At 36.4% G+C, this 20641-nt stretch overlaps 1 protein-coding gene across 4 annotated transcripts in view; it reads right to left on the bottom strand.

Moving 5' to 3' along the window:
* Positions 1–377: 377 nt before the first annotated feature.
* Positions 378–20641, bottom strand: part of UBE2E3 (ubiquitin conjugating enzyme E2 E3) — a 91441-nt gene continuing 71177 nt past the window's right edge. For all 4 annotated transcript variants that reach the window (XM_086719077.1, XM_086719074.1, XM_086719075.1 and 1 more), the window contains exons 4-6: positions 5894–6026; positions 3010–3157; positions 378–1016 (exon numbers count right to left, since the gene is read on the bottom strand). In XM_086719077.1, the coding sequence (XP_086575203.1) occupies positions 919–1016; positions 3010–3157; positions 5894–6026 (379 nt within the window). In that variant the 3' untranslated portion in view covers positions 378–918. The remainder of the gene's footprint in view (positions 1017–3009; positions 3158–5893; positions 6027–20641) is intronic.

Here is a 20641-nt window from a genome sequence, read left to right as displayed (position 1 = left end):
TATTGTCCAATGGTGGATGTTAATCACCAATTTGGAAACAAAATGTTCTACAAGATAATACCAGATTCCTGTGGCAGGATTTCATATTATGTTGTGCTCAAATATGGTCTTATCAAAGTAGAGCTTCATGTGTTTTGAGATCAATGGTTTAAAACCCAGTGTTGCATCTTTAAGCTCATTATATTCTCTCATCGGTACTTAAAGGGAAAAAAAAAACTCTACACATTTAACAAGATTTCAAATGTTTTCAATTTAACAATTCATTTATTTGTACTGGTCCTTAGTAGTCAATCTTCATATCCGCATTTTTATTTCATCAACAATCATCTCAGACACACCTTCTAACAAGATTGACTTAAAATATTACGACAGGAAACTATGCCTTCAGGAGCATGTTTATTGTGTTTGAGATGATACATCAGGTGCTCTCTGAGCTACAAAGGGTAAAAGGAAATCCTCTCATTACAAACTGACAAAGGTAAAAGGTAAAACATTTTTCACAACAGCATGAACCACATACTCAGAAATAGATCTGGGTTTAATACAAATGACGTAATTCCTAGTCATCTACGGCTACTTTTATAACTTCATACAGATAATGAATTAGGCTAAAATGCACTATAATATTTGGTAGACTTCAGGACCAGTATCCTTAGTACATCACAAAATACATTTTGATATCCCAAAGAAGCAAGACTTGCAAGTAGGCGTTTTAAACATAACTAATCTACAGCTACAAAGTTCTACTCTTGATAGCATTTACCTTTTTGGGGAGGCTCCCAGTCTCCAAAGGATAAAAGCAGAGAGTAGAATCAGTATAACATATACACAGAAGTCCGTATTGTAAAGGCTATAAAGATTTGCAGCACAGTGAGAAGAGGCCCTCTGCTCCTTCACACTGCATACAAATTATGTGAATTATGTGGCGTATCTCTTGGTCCACTGTCTGGCTATCCTGTCATGTTCTGCTCTGTTGGTCAAATACTGAGTGGCTATGCTTCCAACCAGAGGATCCGCTGAAAAAGTAGAAAGAACATTAAAAGATATATTATATTATATGGAGTCTTAATGTCACAGTTTTAAGAGTCGATTAAATCAAAACACTAATTTTCAAGGCAGCACCTCGACAGATATATAATGGCTAAATTTTCAAAATTAAAATACTTAACATCACATAATCAGCTGTATATTTTAATATTCAAATTAAAAAAGCCCTTTTAACTAAAAACAATGCATGTTAAGTTACTAAATTTGATTTTAAATGTATGCCTTTAATAAAATATAAAAACTATTTTTCACTCTTGGCATTTTATTCAGTAATGCTAAGATGATTATATTTCTACCTTCTTATGGATATTTAAAAATGAAATTTATAGGGATGCCTGGGTTAAGCATCCAACTTCAGCTCAGGTCATGATCTCGTGGTTCGTAAATTCAAGCCCCACATCAGGCTCTGTGCTGACAGCTTGAAACCTGGAGCCCGCTTCAGATTCTGTGTCTCCCTCTCTCTCTGCCCTTCCCCCACTCACTCACTCCCTCTCTCTCAAAAAATAAACATTAAAAAATTTTTTTTCAATGTAATTCTTAAATAAAAACTCAAATCTTGTAACACAATGCTACTCAGAATGTTTCCTTCATTCTGCAACAGTAGGATTCAAATCCTTATCCTTATCTCCATTTAAAAACTTGTCATTTTGTTTTAAACAGAATTCTAAACTAAAAACTGAATCTGAGCTGTAAACTTCTACTCTGAATTTGTTTTTCAAAAAGGTAAATATGTACACACAGCATAATATTTGAAGTGCACCAAAAGAAAGCCAGTGAAAAGTAAAGCCCTCTTCCCTCCCAACTCCCAATTACTCAAGAAGCTTCTCTACCTAGCAAACAATGTCACCTGCTAACAGCATCTCTATTCAGGGACAGTATGCACACGTACATGCATTTAGAACAGGACTGTTATGCATACGTACTTTTCTTCGGTGCCTTGATCTTCCACTTAATATATCTTAGAAAGCTTTCTGTATCAGCTCATTTAGAGCTGCCTTACTCTTTTTAATCCTGTTTTTCTACCTTTGGCATATGTATAACTGTTGGGTTTCAGACAACAGTAAAAGCCTTTGGTGATTAGCGCAATATTGAGAAAGGGTAATTCTACTTCTTTAAAAATGACCACTTAGTTAGACAGATAACATATGCAAGATCTCAGGATTAAATGTCACTTTCTCAAGTCAACTACACATGTTAATGCATGGCAATTATGCATTTCCTTTTTTTTTTTTTTTAATGTTTATTTATTTTTGAGACAGAGAGAGACAGAGCATGAATGGGGGAGGGTCAGAGAGAGAGGGAGACACAGAATCTGAAGCAGGCTCCAGGATCTGAGTTGTCAGCACTGAGCCCGACGTGGAGCTCAAACTCACAGACCGTGAGATCATAACCTGAGCCGAAGTGGGACGCTCAACGGACTGAGCCACCCAGGCACCCTTATGCATCTCTTAAAAATGTTATGGATTATATATTAATGACTTTGCATTTCTATAATCATAATCCTAGTCCAACTCTCTCATCAACTATCATTTTAATATCCACTATTACTACACCTAAAACAACCAACTGTAAGCCAAGAAGGGAGAACAAGAAGCTCTTCATTACTCATTGGTAGCTTTTAAAGCACATGGCAGCATGGAAGGAGCAAGGAAAGGATGCACTGGTGTCCGAGTCATTATTTTACTCCTGGCAAATATGATCTGCAGAGCTACATTAATTCAGAAAAAGTCCATCAAGGACAGAAAGAAAGTAACTATAGGTAGCACGCCATTAATAAACTCAAGAAAGTTATTGTGAAACTTCTGGTCTATCTAACTGAAATGGCATTGATCATTTCCTTGCAAAATGCTTTAGGCTAATCTTTCCACCAGTAGCACTTACTTTCTCAACTCAGTTAAGGTAACCAAGAAAACACGTTGGTTTTTGTAGCCTCACTGTATGTGTTAATAAAGATTTGCTTACCAGGGTTGCAATCTGTCAAAAGCGAACAAATCGACAGCAAAACCTTTGAAATAGTCAAAGCAGGACTCCAGTTGTCTTTAAGGATGTCCAGACAGATGACTCCCTGACTGTTGATGTTGCAGTGATAGATTCTGGTGCGGAAAGTAACCTAAGGACAGTTCCATTAAAAACAAAGAAAATGAATGCTTTATTACCAACTAAAACTCTCACCAACAAAAGTGAAGGGTAACACAGATACTAAATAGAAAATAATTTCACTGAAGAGCTAATTAAACACTAGGTGGAAGTAATATCAAAAGTAAATGGTTTCTATTTATTTAATTCAGTTGAAAGACATTTCTTTTACCCAGTAGAGCAGGAACTTTCTTGATTTCACACCAAAGTGAGTAGCTGATTTGGATGGTTTTCTCTAAATGAATGATACAATAATTATAGGTACCTATGACCATATATGTACCATATACACATACATGTACACACGTGCACATACAGCCCTCTGTTTAAACATGGCAAGTGAGAAGTGTTTTACTGCCAAAGGAAAAGAAGGAACTGGTGAAGAATTTTTTTTTCACCATAAGACAAAAGTTACACATCAGTTTCTTAGTAGAAAAGATAAGTATCAACTCTGCTAATATCCTGTCATGTATCAGAAAATACTGGACAAAGATTTAAAGGAAGGCTGATGAAATCACCAGTCTATTTTTCAGCTTTTCATTTCTCCAGCTAGTTCAATGTCTTATTAGACTAAGAGAAAAAAATAAAACAAGCAAGGTACTTAAGGTACTGAATAAAGGAAACGAATATATCTCGGAGATATATGAAAAAAGAGAATAAATCATAGGAATAAATACTGGCAAGTTTCAAAAACAGTCACAAACATTAACAGGGTGGTTAATTCTTAATTTGGAGTTGCAGAGAAAAACAAAACAAAACAGTTCCTGATGTCTTAGAACTAGCAGCGTACTATGATCACCCACATGGAGTCTAGAAAGAAAATATTAAAAGCCCTCAAAAGTGTATTTCTGATAATGATGCATAATTAATTAAAAATGTGTAGTTTACAAACATGATGCAATAAATAACTTTGAATCCTTTCAGCTATTAATAATCAATGAACAGAAGATAATTAAACTTGTACTATTGCGTAGAAGTTCAATACTTTATCTGAACTTCAAAAATAATCAGAACTGTATAGAAATAATTGTACCTAACACCAAGATAAGAGCAGAGGTATTATTTCTTTTTCACTTGTCCAACTACAGATCCAAATAATGCTTCATAACACTGTGTAAGATATCTCAGGCAAGAAAAATGAATCAACATGGAAAGGTTAGAAAATTAAAATACTGAGACTTCAGCAAAAAGAAGTAACATGCTAAAATAAAACATAACCACTATATTAGCCAAAACAATTGATAAATCATATACAGAACTATAGTTTGAAACCTGTTAGAAAAAGAAAAATAGAACTCTTTTCCTTTCCCTGATATACAAATATAGTTTTGTAGAAAATAAACCTTGCAAACATTTTTCTGCTAATTTCGCTACCATATAAAAACCAATTTCAAGAAAAATGAGGCATGCAGAAGTATCACTATTTATAAATACAGCCATGAGCTATTTTGCTAAGGTTTTGTTTTCTGTAATACAGAAAACTTAACCACTGAATGCAAATTGAGCAGTTAATGATATACCAGCATTTAACATGTATCATTCTGAATGTGAATACAATTTGTAGTATTATTAACATGGGGGCTTTGTTCCTTTATTTGATCTAGCAAGACATACTCTACATACTTGGGAACATTAAATAAGACAATCATTTACAGATCTTAAATTCAGATGAGATAGTATAGTATTCAAAACACTGGTAATTCCAGTAGACAGCAAATACCTCTAGGTGATAGGGAACCTTGGTGTCTGTACTTTGAGGTAGATACCACTAGGTGGAACTGTTGTTACATTATTAGATAATGGAGAAATAACCCTGGGTTTAAAAAAAAAAAAAATCCTTAATTTTTACTCTCTCTCTTCTCCCACCCTCACCAAGCATGCATGTGCACACAAGCATTAAATTGCTATATGTGTTTTAAATAGTGTAGCGGACATAAGAAACTATGTTGAAAAGAAAAACATTTCATCATAGTTAAAGGCCTGATAACAATATACTTTTCCCTGACATGTCAGAAGTCTCTGTAACTAGACCTAATTATGTTCAGGCTTAATATTGGCAGTTTTTACCTGCTGGCTTGACCATTTTATAATGAGAAGAGGAGGAAACCATTCAGGTAACTGTTATATTTAAGACTTGAAAAATAATTGCCAAGGCACAACTCAACCCTTGTGTTACCCATCTAAATTCATACTGAGAGACAACTAAGGCTTAAGCCACCCAGCCCACCCTCATTCTCATTACTACATCCTACCTACAGAGGGCACAAAGCAAGCTTTTTGAATAATAGTTTCCTTCTTCTTTGCTGCGGTTTTCTAGTTTTGCTGTGAAGAGATGGTATTGAGCACAAAATTCAACTTACTTCTTATTTCTGCAAGTTGTCAAACAGCTTTACTTTTAATCCCGACCGGTATCTCCAGGAAGCTTCTTAGGATATTTTCCCTTATAACATAAATCTAAAATTTATCTCCTTTATTGGTGTGCAAAGTGGCATATTTTTATTTACAATTAACAAACTCTTTCTGCTGACTATAAAGTTATCTGTATAAGGCAGAAAGCAATTTCTGTCAGTTTCAAAATTCTTGGTTATAAAAGAGTTTCCATACCAATTCATGAAAAGCAATGCCATGAAAATGATTACATCAGTACATATTTAACCTCTAGAATTTTAGAGAAGGCTAAAGATTAAAGAATGGACTTGTAGGTTCTTACCTTTGGTGGCTTAAATGGATAATCGGATGAAAAAGTGATATCCAGAAAAAACACACCACCTTCATATACAGAACCTGGTGGACCAAGTATAGTCGATCTCCATTCATAAATGTTATCTCCTTTAGGCCCAGCACTATTTAAAAGAAATTAAAAATCAATGTGTATATCTATAAGCAATAAATGTTAACATCTTAAACCAATTAAGTATTAAAGGTAAATTAGCAACCTAGAGCAATAAGCGATAAATATGAAAAGTAAAAGAATTAAGTCCCAATGTATGTATACATATATGTATAAACTTATTTGCAAACATTTCAAATTTCCAGAAAAACTGCAAAACCAAAGAACACCTGTATAACTTAACCCAGAAACTACCTGTTAGCATTGTACCCCACTAGCTTTTTCATCTTCTCCCTCCCTCCCACACCCTGTTTCCCTCTCTCTGTATGTATGTATGTGCACATACACACTGTCACCCAAGGCTTTTTTTTCTGAGTTATTTGAGAGTAAGCTGAATGCATCTGGCCCTTTCCCCATAAATACTTAAGTTTTCACATTTCCTATATTACCCTCCAATATAATCAGAGTACAGCCACAATTTCTGTAAATTAAAAAAAAAAAAAAAAACACAACACTTTAACCAATTACCTGCAAAATAATGTTGTCAACTGACCCAATAATGCCTTTTAAAAAAATTTAATTCTCGTCCAGATACAGAATCTACTCTTAAGATCATCTATGGCCTGTGTCTTTAGTTTCCTTTAACATGGAACTTTTTGGCCTTGACTTTTATAACATTAACATTTTTGTTAATGAATACAGTCATCCTCCTTCCCATCATCTCCTACTTCTTTCAATAGCATGCTCATCTTTTTGGAGTTATCTGATGTTTCATGGTTAGATGCAGACAGGGCATTCCTGGCCACAACAGTGCAGAAGTGATGTGTTCTCAGAGTACCAAGGTATTCATTCACCTGTCCCTAACCGGTGTTGTTAATTTTCATTACCTGGCTCAAGTGATATCTGATTTTCCTACTGCTTAGTTACTATCTTTTTCCTACAATAAGCAACCTTTGCTCTTCAACCAAATTTCTCCCCTACATTTAACATCCATTTGTGATTCTTGACTGAACTAAACTTTACTATGATGGTGATAAAAATCGTAATTTTCCAACTTCAGCATTTACTCTACATTTACCAGCTGGCCCTTGATTCCTCTCTTCTCCCATTTGTATGAATGTGTGTATTATTCACATGGTCTTATGGGTTCTCTTTTTTTTTTTTCTTAATGATTTATATAATTCATTATTGCCTTTAATTGTTTTGATGCTCAAATTATCCCAAATTTGGCTAGTGGGTGCCCCTTCAAAATGGCCCCTCTATTCTTGTGAGAAGTTGCTGTATTTTTATAAATACTTCCTTACTTTCAGGTCATAACATGGCACAACAACTGTTCCAGGATCCCAGGCTTGGAATCAGCCATTTCCTCAAGGAGCCCTGGTTCCTTTTAGTCCCACATTTAGGGAATGTTAAAAAAGCAAAGTCTGAATGCTCAATGCTACTAATTCCCAGGTACACTGCATTATGCTCAACAACATCATTTCATTTATAAAATACAAACAAGAAAGATAATTCAAATAAAATCTAAACTCACAATTATTTGCTGGTAAAGCATATCCAATATTCCTTAAATTCTCTTCAAATTTACCTTATAGACTTCCATTTTTCCCTAACCTTTACATCATAAATTATCTTGACTTTGTGAACTAATGTACAATACATCTAGAGCATTTCTTCTTTTAAACTGACCTATTAGTTTACAAATGATCTGCATGTTTGATTTAAAATAAGGGTAAACCAGCATTGATAAATCAACCACTTGATAATCAACCTATTGTATTAATTATAATAGGACTTTCAGGTATAGTCAAAATAACTTAACTGTGTATTATTAATTCTGCAAAACAAACTGAACTGTAAACATCAGGTAAGTGATGCTATCAAAAATCAAACCTATGCTCTAAAAAATAGTCCATACAGAAAGGATGTAGAAAACTTGATGGTATAATCAAAATATTTGCAGCATGCTTTAAAAACCTGTATTTAAGGCAGGTGCATGAACAATAAAATCTCACTATTTTGGCCCATTTAGGGAAAAATATTTTTTAACATAAATACTGTTTTATACGTCTTAAGTGTACACAGCAACTGAAACTAATTACAGTAATGGCTCACTGTCCTGTCATCATTTGAGAATCAAGTATATTCCCTAAGTGAATTTTCACTGTAACTAAAAACATAATATTGAGCACTAATTTTGTAAACAAAAAAGGGTTTAACCTGATTCAACAGCATTTCCTTTTCCAAGTTAATTTTTCCCTTGGTGGCTTAAGGTAATCATCATAAAATGAAATTATAGTGTCAGAAACTTTTATGGTAGAGCTGCTTCACTAAAATGATTCTAAACTATACATGTCACACACTGGTAATGTTAATAATAGTAGTAGTCATCATCATCATCATCATCATCATCATCATATTAACATTAGTTAAGATTTACTCCATCCGTATTGCAAGCCAGGCATTGTTCAAAGCATCACGGCATAACTCATTTAATTCTCCTTACAAATCTATGAAGTAGGTACTATTAGTACATTACTATTTTTAGAAGAGAAACAAAGGTTCTGAGAGTTAAACAACTTTCCATATGTCCCACAGTCACAAAATGACTCAGAAAGAATTTGGACAAAGTCTGTGAACTAGTCTGTATTGTCTTCAACAGTGTGCTGTATTATATTTCTAATTTAATTTCCGGTCAAATTTTGCTAATATCTATTTGTGTAAGAACCCAAAGGGAGCTGCTATCCAAAAAACTAAAAAACAAAAACAATAATAAAAAAACAAACCATAATACAAAGTTCCTCAGTAATATTTCTTAGTTCTTAGTAAAACTATGTTATGCTTCAGAGAATACAAAGAAGTTGGAGTGGGGTTACTATACTTTTTAATGAATCACAGAATTTCAGACTGAAAAGAATCTGGTTGAAGCCAATCCCATCTCGTTATACTTGAAAAAACCAAGACACAGAAAGTAAATGGTACATCTTAAACCCCCCTCTGCCAGTTGGCAGTAAGAGCTGGGATTCCTACACCTAACTCGTATTCGTTCTTAAATTTGCTTTCTTCTCACTTAAACTGTTTTGTCCCAGGGCAAAGGAAATGTTTATTATAGCAGAATATTAAATGTGACTTCCCATGTTGTCTTAGAGAAGACTGGGCAAGGCCAAAGCTTATGGTAGTATGATTCCTTTAATGCTCCAAGAATACTGAGCCTAAGGCAAGCAATGGCTAAAATCCAGCCCTAGTGCTGGCTGCCTTATTTGGAATAAGGACACCCTTTGCCTTCTTAGAAGGTGCCACCTGCAAATCAAGACATTCTTAGTGGGGGTGGGGGGGAGGAAGGTGTTGGATACAAGAACTGGCTCCACCCAAATTCAAGCAAAGCATTTTTTACAGGCTGCCTTCTGGTCTGCCACTGAGGCTTCACAGCTGAGGAGAAAATGAGTGATAAATGCTGACAATCTCAAGACAGGTGCTATTCATACCTTTTCACTAGTTAGTTCCATTCTCTTTGTTTTACACAAGGGTAACATTCCACTGGTTCCACATGCCATTCTAGATCATTTGTGTTTCCCTCTCTGGGGAATGATGTTCACAAGAATATCACGATAACATTTCCCCAATCTTTATTAAAAAATAAACCTCTATTACTCTACCCCTCCTAGCTCCCATCTCAAAGATCTCTTAACAGGCTTTTTACTCCTTATCACTACACTGAAACAGCACTTATCAAAGGTCACCAGTGACCTCATCACTAGACCTAATGCTCATTTCTCAATACTCATCTTATTTGACTGCCCCAGCAACATGCTGACACATTCGATCACTTTTTTCTACTGGATATAAACTTCCGTTTTGTTACTAGAATAACATACTGGTCTTCCTCCTAACTCTCCTGGTCCTTTCTTCTCAACTACTAGTGCTATTCCTTATCTCCCTAATCTATAAATAGAGTCAGTCCTTCAGAACTCAGTTCCTGGACCTCTTGTCTTTTCTTCTCATATCTACCCTTTTGTTGATCTCATGCAATTTTATGGCTTCCAAAAGCACCAGTAGGCTCTTAATTTCCAAATCTGTATCTCCGGCCTATGTTTTTATGCTGAATTTCAGAACTACACATTGAAATGCTTACTAAACAGTCTTTATAATATTTTGAATCTAATAATTTTGAAAACTGCCTCATTTAACATGTCCCCAAATGAGTTCATGTTCTAACTCCTCCTACAATCCTCCCTATTTCAGTTAAATGCTAACTCCATTCTTCTAGTTCCTCATGGCGAAAGCAAAGACCTCTTCTTTAACAACGCTTTACCTCGTATCCAGTATATCAGCAAATTCTATTGATTTTATCTTCAAAACAAACCCAAAATTCTACCTGACCCTGATTCAAAATACCAGAATCCCCTTCTGGCTAGTTACAATAGCCTCTCTGCTTCCACCTTTGGCCCTACTCCCACCATGGTAGTCTATTTGCAAAAGACAAGCTGGCAAGGCAACAGGCAGAAAGTAAGTCAGATCATGTAATTCTAGTCAAAACTTTCCAAAGGCTTACCACCCTCCTGTTCTGTGTTAAAGATCAAAGCCTTCTGACCTACAAGGTACCGTATAATTTGCTGCCACCATTATCACCATCATCCTTCTTATCTGTTTCTCTCTTCCCTGTTCAACTGGCTCTAACAACCTGTTTCTCCAACATACAATGTACGGTTCCACCTCAGGGCTTCTGCACAGATGTATCTCTGCCTAGAATGTTCTTCAAGATGGCAACATGGTTTGGATTCATCACTTTCTGCAGGTCCTGATTGCAAAGTCACCTTCTCAGTGAGGCCTTTCCTGGCCACTCTATCTAAAAATGTCATACATCATCTCCACATATTTTATTATTCCTATTTTCTTCTCCATATAATTTACCACTCTCTAACATATAGTTTACTTATTTATCTTACTGTCTCTCTCATCAGAATGTAAGCTCCATGAGGTTATAAGATGTAGACTAGGCTTCTTTCAGTGGATGGTACTTTTATGCCTTAAAAGTTAGAAGTATTTTGGCAACTCAAAGTGACTGAAGAGCTATGGGATCTGCCCAAGGTGAGAAGGGAGATCTCACAGAGAAAGTTTAATAGCAGGGGGAAGGAGAAGGAGGAGAATGAAGGGAAAGGGAATGTTTTCTTACTTTACCTCCCTCCGTAAAGAAGGGTTCATTTATTTACTTCACTGATACAGCAAAGTAAAATTTATTCCAGTCCTGAGTCAAATTATGAGAAAACAGAAACAAAATTGTTCACTGACACCTCACTATGCACAAATACCAAAAAAACAACAGAAAAGACTGTTAAATTCCATAATGAGAGCTCAATTTTTTGTTTAAACGTTATTACGAAAATGAAAAGTACCTTTATTCTATTGCTTTTTTTCCCCCTACAAACATCCATCCCTCCTTTTAAATACTGTATTTCCCATAAGCTAGTATACGTTCTACACAAAACAACAAGAGTAAAAAGCATGGAGAAAGTTTAGATTGAGTGACAAACTTAGCCTAAAATTTTTGTTACTAGCTGCTCTTACTGTTAGCAAGTGATATAATTTTAAACATTAGCAGCATGAGGACAGATATCTCAGCAAAATTCATTTTCTCACTGCTTGAATATTAATTCAACAATTACTGTTACTGCAAGGGTCATTAACACTGTCTTTTTCCAGCACTGGAATAATTCCCAATACAATGTTTCAAATGCTCAATAATAGACTCATTTTACAAAAATGCATTTTTTTAACACAATGCTTTCCACACACACAACCTTTTAACCCCTACCAAACTAAATGCCAAGATTCCATATGCTTTCTATCCCGAAGGCAGGAAGTTCTACCTTGAGCTGAACTAAATTCAAAAAGAAAAGGACATAACAATGACTTAAGCCAAGACATGACAGAACTATTAAAACTGTGGTGTAACGGTGAAATGTTCCATTTTAAATAATTAAAATGCTAAAATGAACGTTTCTATGTGTGCAGGATGCATTTAAAATGAAAAAAATCTTACTAATACAAAGTTTCTACTGAAGCATGGGTTACATAATGAAAGACCTTGAATTAAAGACGCCATATTGGCATAACTTCAATAGGACTTATCCACCCTCACTGAAATCTATTAAAAATATAAATAAAACTAAAAAGGAACTAAATACAAAGAGAGATACTCTATGTTCATGCATAAGAAGACTCAAATGTCAAGATGTCAGTTCTTCCCAACTTGACCTATGTGGTCAATCCAATCCTACTCAAAATCCCCCTAAGTTATTTTGTGGATATCCACAAACTGATTTATAAAGTTTATATATGGAGAGGCAACAGAATAGCTGACACAATCCTGAAAGAGAACCATGTCAGACACTACCCAACTTCAAGACTTACTATAAAAGCAACAGTAATCAAGTCAATGTGGTATTGACAAAAGAACAGAAAAACAGATCAATAGAAGAGAAGAGAGAGCCCAGAAATAGACCCACATAGAGTCAAGTGACCTCTGACAAAGGAAATAGAATGGAGCTAAGATAAAGACAGTCTCCTCAAAAAAATGGTGCTAGAACAACTGGACATCCACAGGTAAAAAAATAAAATAAAATTTAGACACAGACCTTATATCCCTCACAAACATTAACTCAAAATGGATCAAAGAATTACTCTAAAATGCAAAACTATAAAAACTCCTAGAAAATAACATGGGAAAAAACCTTGGTGACTTTAGGTATGGCAATATGTTTTTAGAGACAACAGCAAAGGCACAATTCATGAAAGAAATAACTGAAAGTTGGACTTCATTAAAATTAAAACCTTCTGCACTGCAAAAGACAATGTCAAGAGAATGAAAAGAGAAGCCAAAAACTGGGGGAAAAATATATGCTAAAGACACATCTGGTAAAAGACTGTTATCCAAGATATACAAAGAACTCCTAAAACTCAACAATAAAAAAATGAACAACACAATTAAAAAATGGGCAAAAGACCTCCACAGACCCTTCACCAAAGGAGATATACAGATGGGAAATGAATTTATGAAAAGATGTTCAATATCATATGTTGTTATGGACTGAATGTTTGTGTATCCTCAAAAGTCAGGTTGAAATCCTAACCTTCAGTGTTGGTATTAGGAGGCAGGCTATCAAGAAGTTATTAGGTTATGAGCATGTGCCCTTCTTAAATGAAATTAGAACCCCAGAGCTCCCTTGCCCCTTATGCTATGGAAGGACACAACAAGAAGACGCTATCTGTGCATCTGGAAGCAGGTACTCACCAGACACCAAATTCTGGACTTCCCAGCCTCCAGAACGTTAAGAAATAAATTTCTGTTGCTTATAATCCACCCAGTCTAGGAACACCTGGGTGACTCAGTCAGTTAGGCATCTGACTCTTGATTTCGGCTCAGGTCGAAATTCTAGTTTGTGACATGGATCTCCGTGTTGGGCTCTGCACTGAGCATGGAGTCTGCTTGGGATCGTCTCTCCCTCTCCCTCTGCCCCTACCCTGCTCTCTCTTTCAAAATAAATAACTTAAAAAAAAAAGCCACCTAATCTATGGTGTTAGATACATGTCATGAGAGAACTGCAAATTAAACCAACAATGAGGTAACACTATACACCTATTAGAATGGCTCAAATCTAAAACACTGACAACAATATATTCCTAGCAAGGATGTGGAACAACAGGAACTCTCATTCACTGATGGTAGAAATGCAAAATGGTACAGCCATTTTGGCAGACAGTTTGACAGTTTCTGAAAAACTAAACATATTCTTACTATACAATCCAGCAATTGTGTTCCTTGGTGTTTAATGAATTGAAAACTTAGGTCCACACAAACACCTGCACACAGATGTTTACAGTAGCTTTATTCATAACGACCCAACAAGGTGAATGGATAAATTGTGGTTCATCCAGATGATGGAGCATTATCCAAGGCTCCAAAGAAATGAACTATCAAGCCATAAAAAGACATGAAGAAAACTTAAATGCATATTACTAAGTGGAAGAAGCCAATGTGAAAAGGACGTAATGTATGATTGCCAACTATATGACATCCTGGAAAAGGCAAAACTATAAAGACAGTAAAAAGATCAGTGCTTGCTAGGGCTTAGTGGGGAGGGAAGGATGAACAGGCAGAGAAGAGATCTTTAGGACAATATAACTATGATACCATGATACTACAATGATCATTACACATTTGTCAAAACCCATAGAACGAAGAACACCAAGAAGTGAAACCTAACACAAACTATCAACTTTGATTAATGATGCAGCAAATATAGGTTCATCAACTGTAAGAAACATGTCACTGTGGAATGGTAGTGGGGAGGCTATGCATGTGGGGACAGTGGGTATATGGGAACTCTGTACTTTCTGCTCAATTCTGCTATGAAACTGAAACTGCTAGTAAAAATAGTTTATTTTTTAAATGTTTGTTTATTGATTTTGAGAGAGATCAGGGGTGGGGCAGAGAGAGAGAGAAAGAGAATTCTAAGCAGGCTCTGCATGATCAACACAAAAACAGATGCGGGGTGCCATCTCATGACTGCAAGATCATGACCTAAGCTGAAATAAAGAGTCGGATGTTTGGAGAGCCTGGGTGGCCCAGTTGGTTACCTGTCTGACTTCGGGTCAGGTCATGATCTCGCGGTTTGTGAGTCGGAGCCCCACATCGGGCTCTGTGCTGACACAGTGCGGAACCTGCTTGGGATTCTCTCCCCGCCCCCCTCCTTCCCTCGCACGCTCTCTCTCAAAACTAAAGAAAATTTAAAGAAAAAAAAGAGACGTTTAACTGACTGAGCCACACAGGAACCCCTAAAAATAAAGTTTATTAATTTAAAAAATACACATAAAGTTTAGATGAAGTAGACGTTTCTATATTAAAGCAAGAAGTAGAAAGTATTTAAGTGTTGGTCTATTAAAAAGTTTCCAACCTACAAAGGGATGCTTTCCAAAATTTTGTTTTAAAATCAGGTACTTAGGAACTTGAACACATTTTAACTGTGGTAATATAAATGGTGGTTTCAATGATGGCTCACAAAAGTCAATTTAAACCACTTCCCCCATAACTTTTGAAGGCCACCAAGAATACCTATCCTCCACTACAAACTGCTAATTCAAACACCCATCATCCTTTTTCCCCCTCCCAGGTACTCTATTACCTTTCAGCTGCAGGAAGGGGAACAAAGATAATCTTAAATTATCAATGAGGAGTTCACTTTAACAAGATTATCAACAGTGGTCAGGGCTTTGGAGTATCTCTAGCATGAAGAAATTTAACTACATTAAAGTACCTCAAATACTAAATGGACATGTGTGAACTAGACTGGAAACCGAAGCAACCTTTGTATTGGGAAAACATATGCTGTGATAGCAGCTTCAGCAACAACAGCAACTACCCGCACTGACTGAACACTTGTATGTTGCCAGGAGTCACTATGTTAAATGCTATGTATCTCATTTACTCCTCACAGTAATACTATGAGATAGACACTGTAACTGTCCCAGCTTCAAAAATGAGAAAGCCAAGGCTCAGAGCAGTTAAGAAGCTTCCCCTGAAGTCTCTGGGTTCGTAGGAAGGCAGACACAGCAAGTATATCTAGAGAACAAATGCAAGCTTAACCACATCTCTCTATTTCTTTCCAAACTTCGGGCAATTTGTTTTAAGTCAACAGGTGCTATTCCTGAGTGCTCTGGAAATAGCCCTATTTCTCTAGGTTGAGCGTAATTAGAAGTTCAAAACTTACTAGGGAGAGATACAAAACAATGGAAGAGGGGAGATGGCTTAGGAAACAATACAAGGAAATAATTCTACTAACTAAAAAGACTGGTCTAGCTTTCTGCTAAGCAGTTCACCATTATCTTATTATCTTCCTATCCCCTCCCCCAGAATGACCTCTTTCCAGTAAACATAAGACCTGTGAAGTCTGGTGAAAAATGATGGTACTTACTGCTTATTAACCCATACTGTGCCTTGTTGAGCATATGAATTCACTCTGAATCTGAAAAATGTCTCTGAGATTTTACAATATCAAATTACAGTACTTTGTATACTTTCTACAGAAGATTCAATGGAGAAAATAGAAATAAATTCATTCATTCACTAAAGATTTAAGTGTCTACTATTTTGTGCTGAGCACCTACACTGGAAACTAAAGACACAATGGCCAGTGCCTTCATGGAGATTACCATCTAGCTTGGGGATAAAGATATTAATCAAAGAAGCGCGCGCGCACACACACACACACACACACACACACACACAATAAAATAGAAAATTTGCTACAAAGGAGAGTTATACCTTGCTCAGTGTCAGGGGAATGTGACCTAGTTAGGAAGATCAGGGAAGTTTCACAAAGGAAGCAATGCTTGAGATAATATTTGAAACACCTAATGGTGTTTACTAGAAGGCAAAAGGGAAGAGCTGGGGAAGACTGAATAGCAAATGCAAATGCAAATGCCCTGAGGCAGTAAGGAGCAAGGTTGCGTAGCAGGGACTAGAAATAAACCCAAGATGGTTAGAAACAAAGAGAACAGGGGAGAGTGCAATAAAAGATGAACTAAAGAGGGAAGTAGTAACAAATGTCCATGCAGGACCTTGTCAGGCTATATATCCTAAAAGCAACAGAAAGCCAATAAACATTTTAAGCATGGGAGCGGGTCATACTAATATTCACATTTTGGAAAGCTTCCTCAGATTGCTGTGTGGAGAATAGTCTGGAAGAGGGCCAGAGGGGCTGTGGGTGGACTACTGTGGTAATCCAGGTGAAGATGGCAGGCTGGACTAAATCAGTACTAGATACAAACAGAAAAGGATGGATTTGAGGGGGGATTTCGGAGTTAAAAATCAACTAAAGTTATGTTTTTGCAATATGGGACATGAGAAGGGGATATCAAGAATAGCTCATAGTTTTTTGGAGGGTACAACTGAGATGGCTATAGATACCACTTACTAAGATAGGGACCCTGGAAACGAAGCTCATTTTGGACATACTGGGATTAAGACGTCTTAAAGATATACAAGAAATAGCTATCTCAAGGAGATATATGTACCTAAGACTCAGAGGTAAGGCCTGGGCTGTACATACACATTTATGAAACCTTGGTACTTAGGTGGGAATTCAGGTCTTGCAGGTAGGGTGGACCAAACTGAGATAAGGGACACATGAGATGAGATCATGTGTCACAAAAGGCAGACCTGTAGTAAGTGTATACAAAAGAAGGAGAAAGAAAGTAAATGGAAGCAAAGCAAAGGAGAGATTAATTACCTGAAGAGATGTAAGAACAAACTGAGTTTGAAAAAGGATATCAGAAAGTAAGGAAGACTTCATCTGGTAAGGATAGGATATGGGGATCATACCAACTCACAGTGAGGAAAATAAAAAAGTAATCTAGAAATGTCTCCAAGATATAGGTTAAATTAAAAAAAGAAAAAAAGGAAGGTGCAGAGCATAGGTATAAACTACAAAAGCTTTCTGCCATGTGTATGCTGGCAATAAGAACAGACTCCTAGAAAGATACACAAGAAAATGCTAACTGTGGTTTCCTCTAAGAAGGATCTAATGCTGTGGAATAAAAAGGAACCTACTTTTCATTGTATATTCTTTTCTATTCTTATTTACTTGTTCAAAAAGCATTTAATTTAAAAAAATAAGGGGAAAAATCCCAGTGAGTTTTGTATCACTGAACATCTAAACCAAAAAGGATTTTAAATATGCAGAGTGAATTTATATGATAGGTTTTGTTATCCTCACACTTAAAACTGGAGAATTGTGGTCCCAGAGATCCCATAATCCTGAAATAACATAGATTTATTAAAAAAAATTTTTTTTTATGTTTATTTATTCTTAGAGAGAGAGAGAGAGAGAGAGAGAGAGAGAGAGAGACACATAAGTGTAAGCGGGAGAGGGGCAGAGAAAGTGAGAGACACAGAATCTGAAGCAGGCTCCAGACTCTGAGCTGTCAGCACAGAGCCCGACGTGGGACTCGAACCCATGAACTGCAAAATTATGACCTGGGCTGAAGGTGGACACTTAACCGACTGAGCCACGCAGGCGCCCCTGAAATAACATAGATTTAATAAGAGCTTTTAGATATCTTAGCTAGTATTACTTACACTTTCTCAAGTACCTTCCTTCTTTGCACATTGTAAAATTAAGGGCTCATCCAAAACTTAAGCCACTTTGCCAATATACTGTGAATTCATATCACAATCAATCACATCTGATTGGATCATCTCATTTTTATTTGCCACCTTATACTTTAAGACAGACTATGACTGGGTAAGATACAACTAACAAGATGATAAATGTGCCAAGCTCTAGTCTAGTTTACTGTGAAGTTTAAACGCAGACTCTAAACGTACCTGTTTGTTCACTAGTTTTTCTCTATGTTTTTGCTTTGACACTTAATATGAAGGCCAGGTATGCAAATGCATACTTCTACCAGGAAATGTTTGTGTTGTGACCTGCATCTTTGTTCAAAACTTATGTCCACACAGAATCCCTAACCTGAAAAAGACTTTCAAAATTCAATAAAGCTTATTTTCCTACTTATGTTCGGCTTTACATAAGATCTTTTTCCTCAGTGGATAATGTAATTATAAAGCTTAAGAATACAGGTAGTGCACATAGATATAAAACAGTAAGGTATTCCCAAAACTCAGTGTTAATGATTCATTCTTGTAACACTTACGGAGTACCCATTATGTGTTGGGCACGGACAGGTACTAAAAACAGAGTGATGAACAGAACAGGTATGACATCTGCCTCATAGAGAATATGCAAATAGTGAACAAACAACATAAAATTATCAATATGAAATAACACCAGAAAAATGCAAAGTCACTTATGTAAGCAAAGTATCTAACAAAAAGAGTACAAGGAAACAGTACTTAACATATTGATCCTTTGGGTTTTTTGTCCTAACACATCTAAGGCATGGGCTATACTCCCATCAGTTAACACTGGTTCATTCAAGTAGTAAGGGGAAAAGGAAGGAATAAGGTGGAGAAATCTTCCAGGTGATTTTAATAAGCAACCCCTTAAGAGCTACTAAGTTCACCAATGGCATTACCACATCTAAAACCATGGATCACAACTCTGGCTGCGAACAGAGCTTTAAAAATTACTGATTCCTAGGCCCTACCTAGGAGATTCTGATTTAATCAACACAGCTGTAATCCAAGCTTAGAGAAGTTTAAAAACTTACCAGGTGATATAATGTGCAGCTGAGATTCAAAACAACTGGGGGAAAGAGATCTGATACGCAGGAAGAATGGGAAATGAAAGCATGGAAACATAAGAACATATTCCAATTCTCAGGTATGATATAACTATCTGGGCTCTGTAACTGTTACTCCTACTGGGCAGACAGATGTAAGAGACTTTAACAATTTTTGCCAAACTCATTACAGTTTTTGGATTATAGTGAATTTACTAAGGTAATGCTACTCTGGCGGGCTCAGCCAGGTGCATGCCAACCTCCCCGGACAACTTCCCTAATCACCACACCTTAAAAAGCTGCAGTGATAACCAGGAGAATACAACTTTTTTCCAAACATTGGTCACATAAGGGAAAGTCTCAAAAATATTCTTACTCATATAATGCACAAGTAGTTTTGCCTATGATGTATTTGCCATTAAAAAGTAAGATCCTTGCTCTTTCTGCTCTATGCTGTCTCGCCATTTCCCTTTCGGCTTATAAAGCAGAAGCAGACTTAAAAGCATAAACACAAAGCAAAGCTATCAAAATAGGTAAAATCTTATTTCAAAATCCTACTTAAAAATATCTATTAAATTCTCTCACATTACATTCAACATTTAGAAATTTCTACATAATGGGAAAATAAATTATTAATGGTATACAATATATAATTATTAAGTCTACAACATTCACCAGTAACATCACTAGTTACTATAGGATTGTTGTGCTATAAAATACTTTTAAAACAGAACTGAACAATTTGAGACCTGTACTTGCCATTCAAGGCCTTTAGTAATACCTTATCACCTAAAAAAGCAAAGATTCACTAGGAAGATCAAGAACATATTAATCGAGGGGCGCCTGGGTGGCGCAGTCGGTTGAGCGTCCGACTTCAGCCAGGTCACGATCTCGCGGTCCATGAGTTCGAGCCCCGCGTCAGGCTCTGGGCTGATGGCTCGGAGCCTGGAGCCTGTTTCCGATTCTGTGTCTCCCTCTCTCTCTGCCCCTCCCCCATTCATGCTCTGTCTCTCTCTATCCCAAAAATAAATAAAAACGTTGAAAAAAAAAATTAAAAAAAAAAAAAGAACATATTAATCGAGGGGAGCCTGGGTGGCTCAGTCAGTTAAGCGTTTAACTTCAGCTCAGGTCATGATCTCATGGCTTGGCTCATGAGTTCAAGCCCCATACTGGCCTCTGTGCTGACAGCTTGGAGCCTGGAGCCTGCTTTGGATTCTGTGTCTCCCTCTCTCTGCCCCTCCCTCTCTTTCTCTTTCTCGAAAATTAAACATTAAAGTATTTTTTAAGAAAAGACTACATTAATCTATGTGACACAGAATAGTTTTATTGGTATAATAGTGGAATACCGAGACTGGGTCAGAAATTTGATATTACAAAAGCAGCCGC

The sequence above is a fragment of the Puma concolor genome, chromosome C1 (assembly GCF_028749965.1).
Source record: "Puma concolor isolate L17-30 chromosome C1, mPumCon1.1.hap2, whole genome shotgun sequence".
Taxonomy (NCBI): domain Eukaryota; kingdom Metazoa; phylum Chordata; class Mammalia; order Carnivora; family Felidae; genus Puma; species Puma concolor.
Note: the sequence above shows the minus strand (reverse complement) of the source record. Positions and strands in the feature narration are given on the sequence as shown.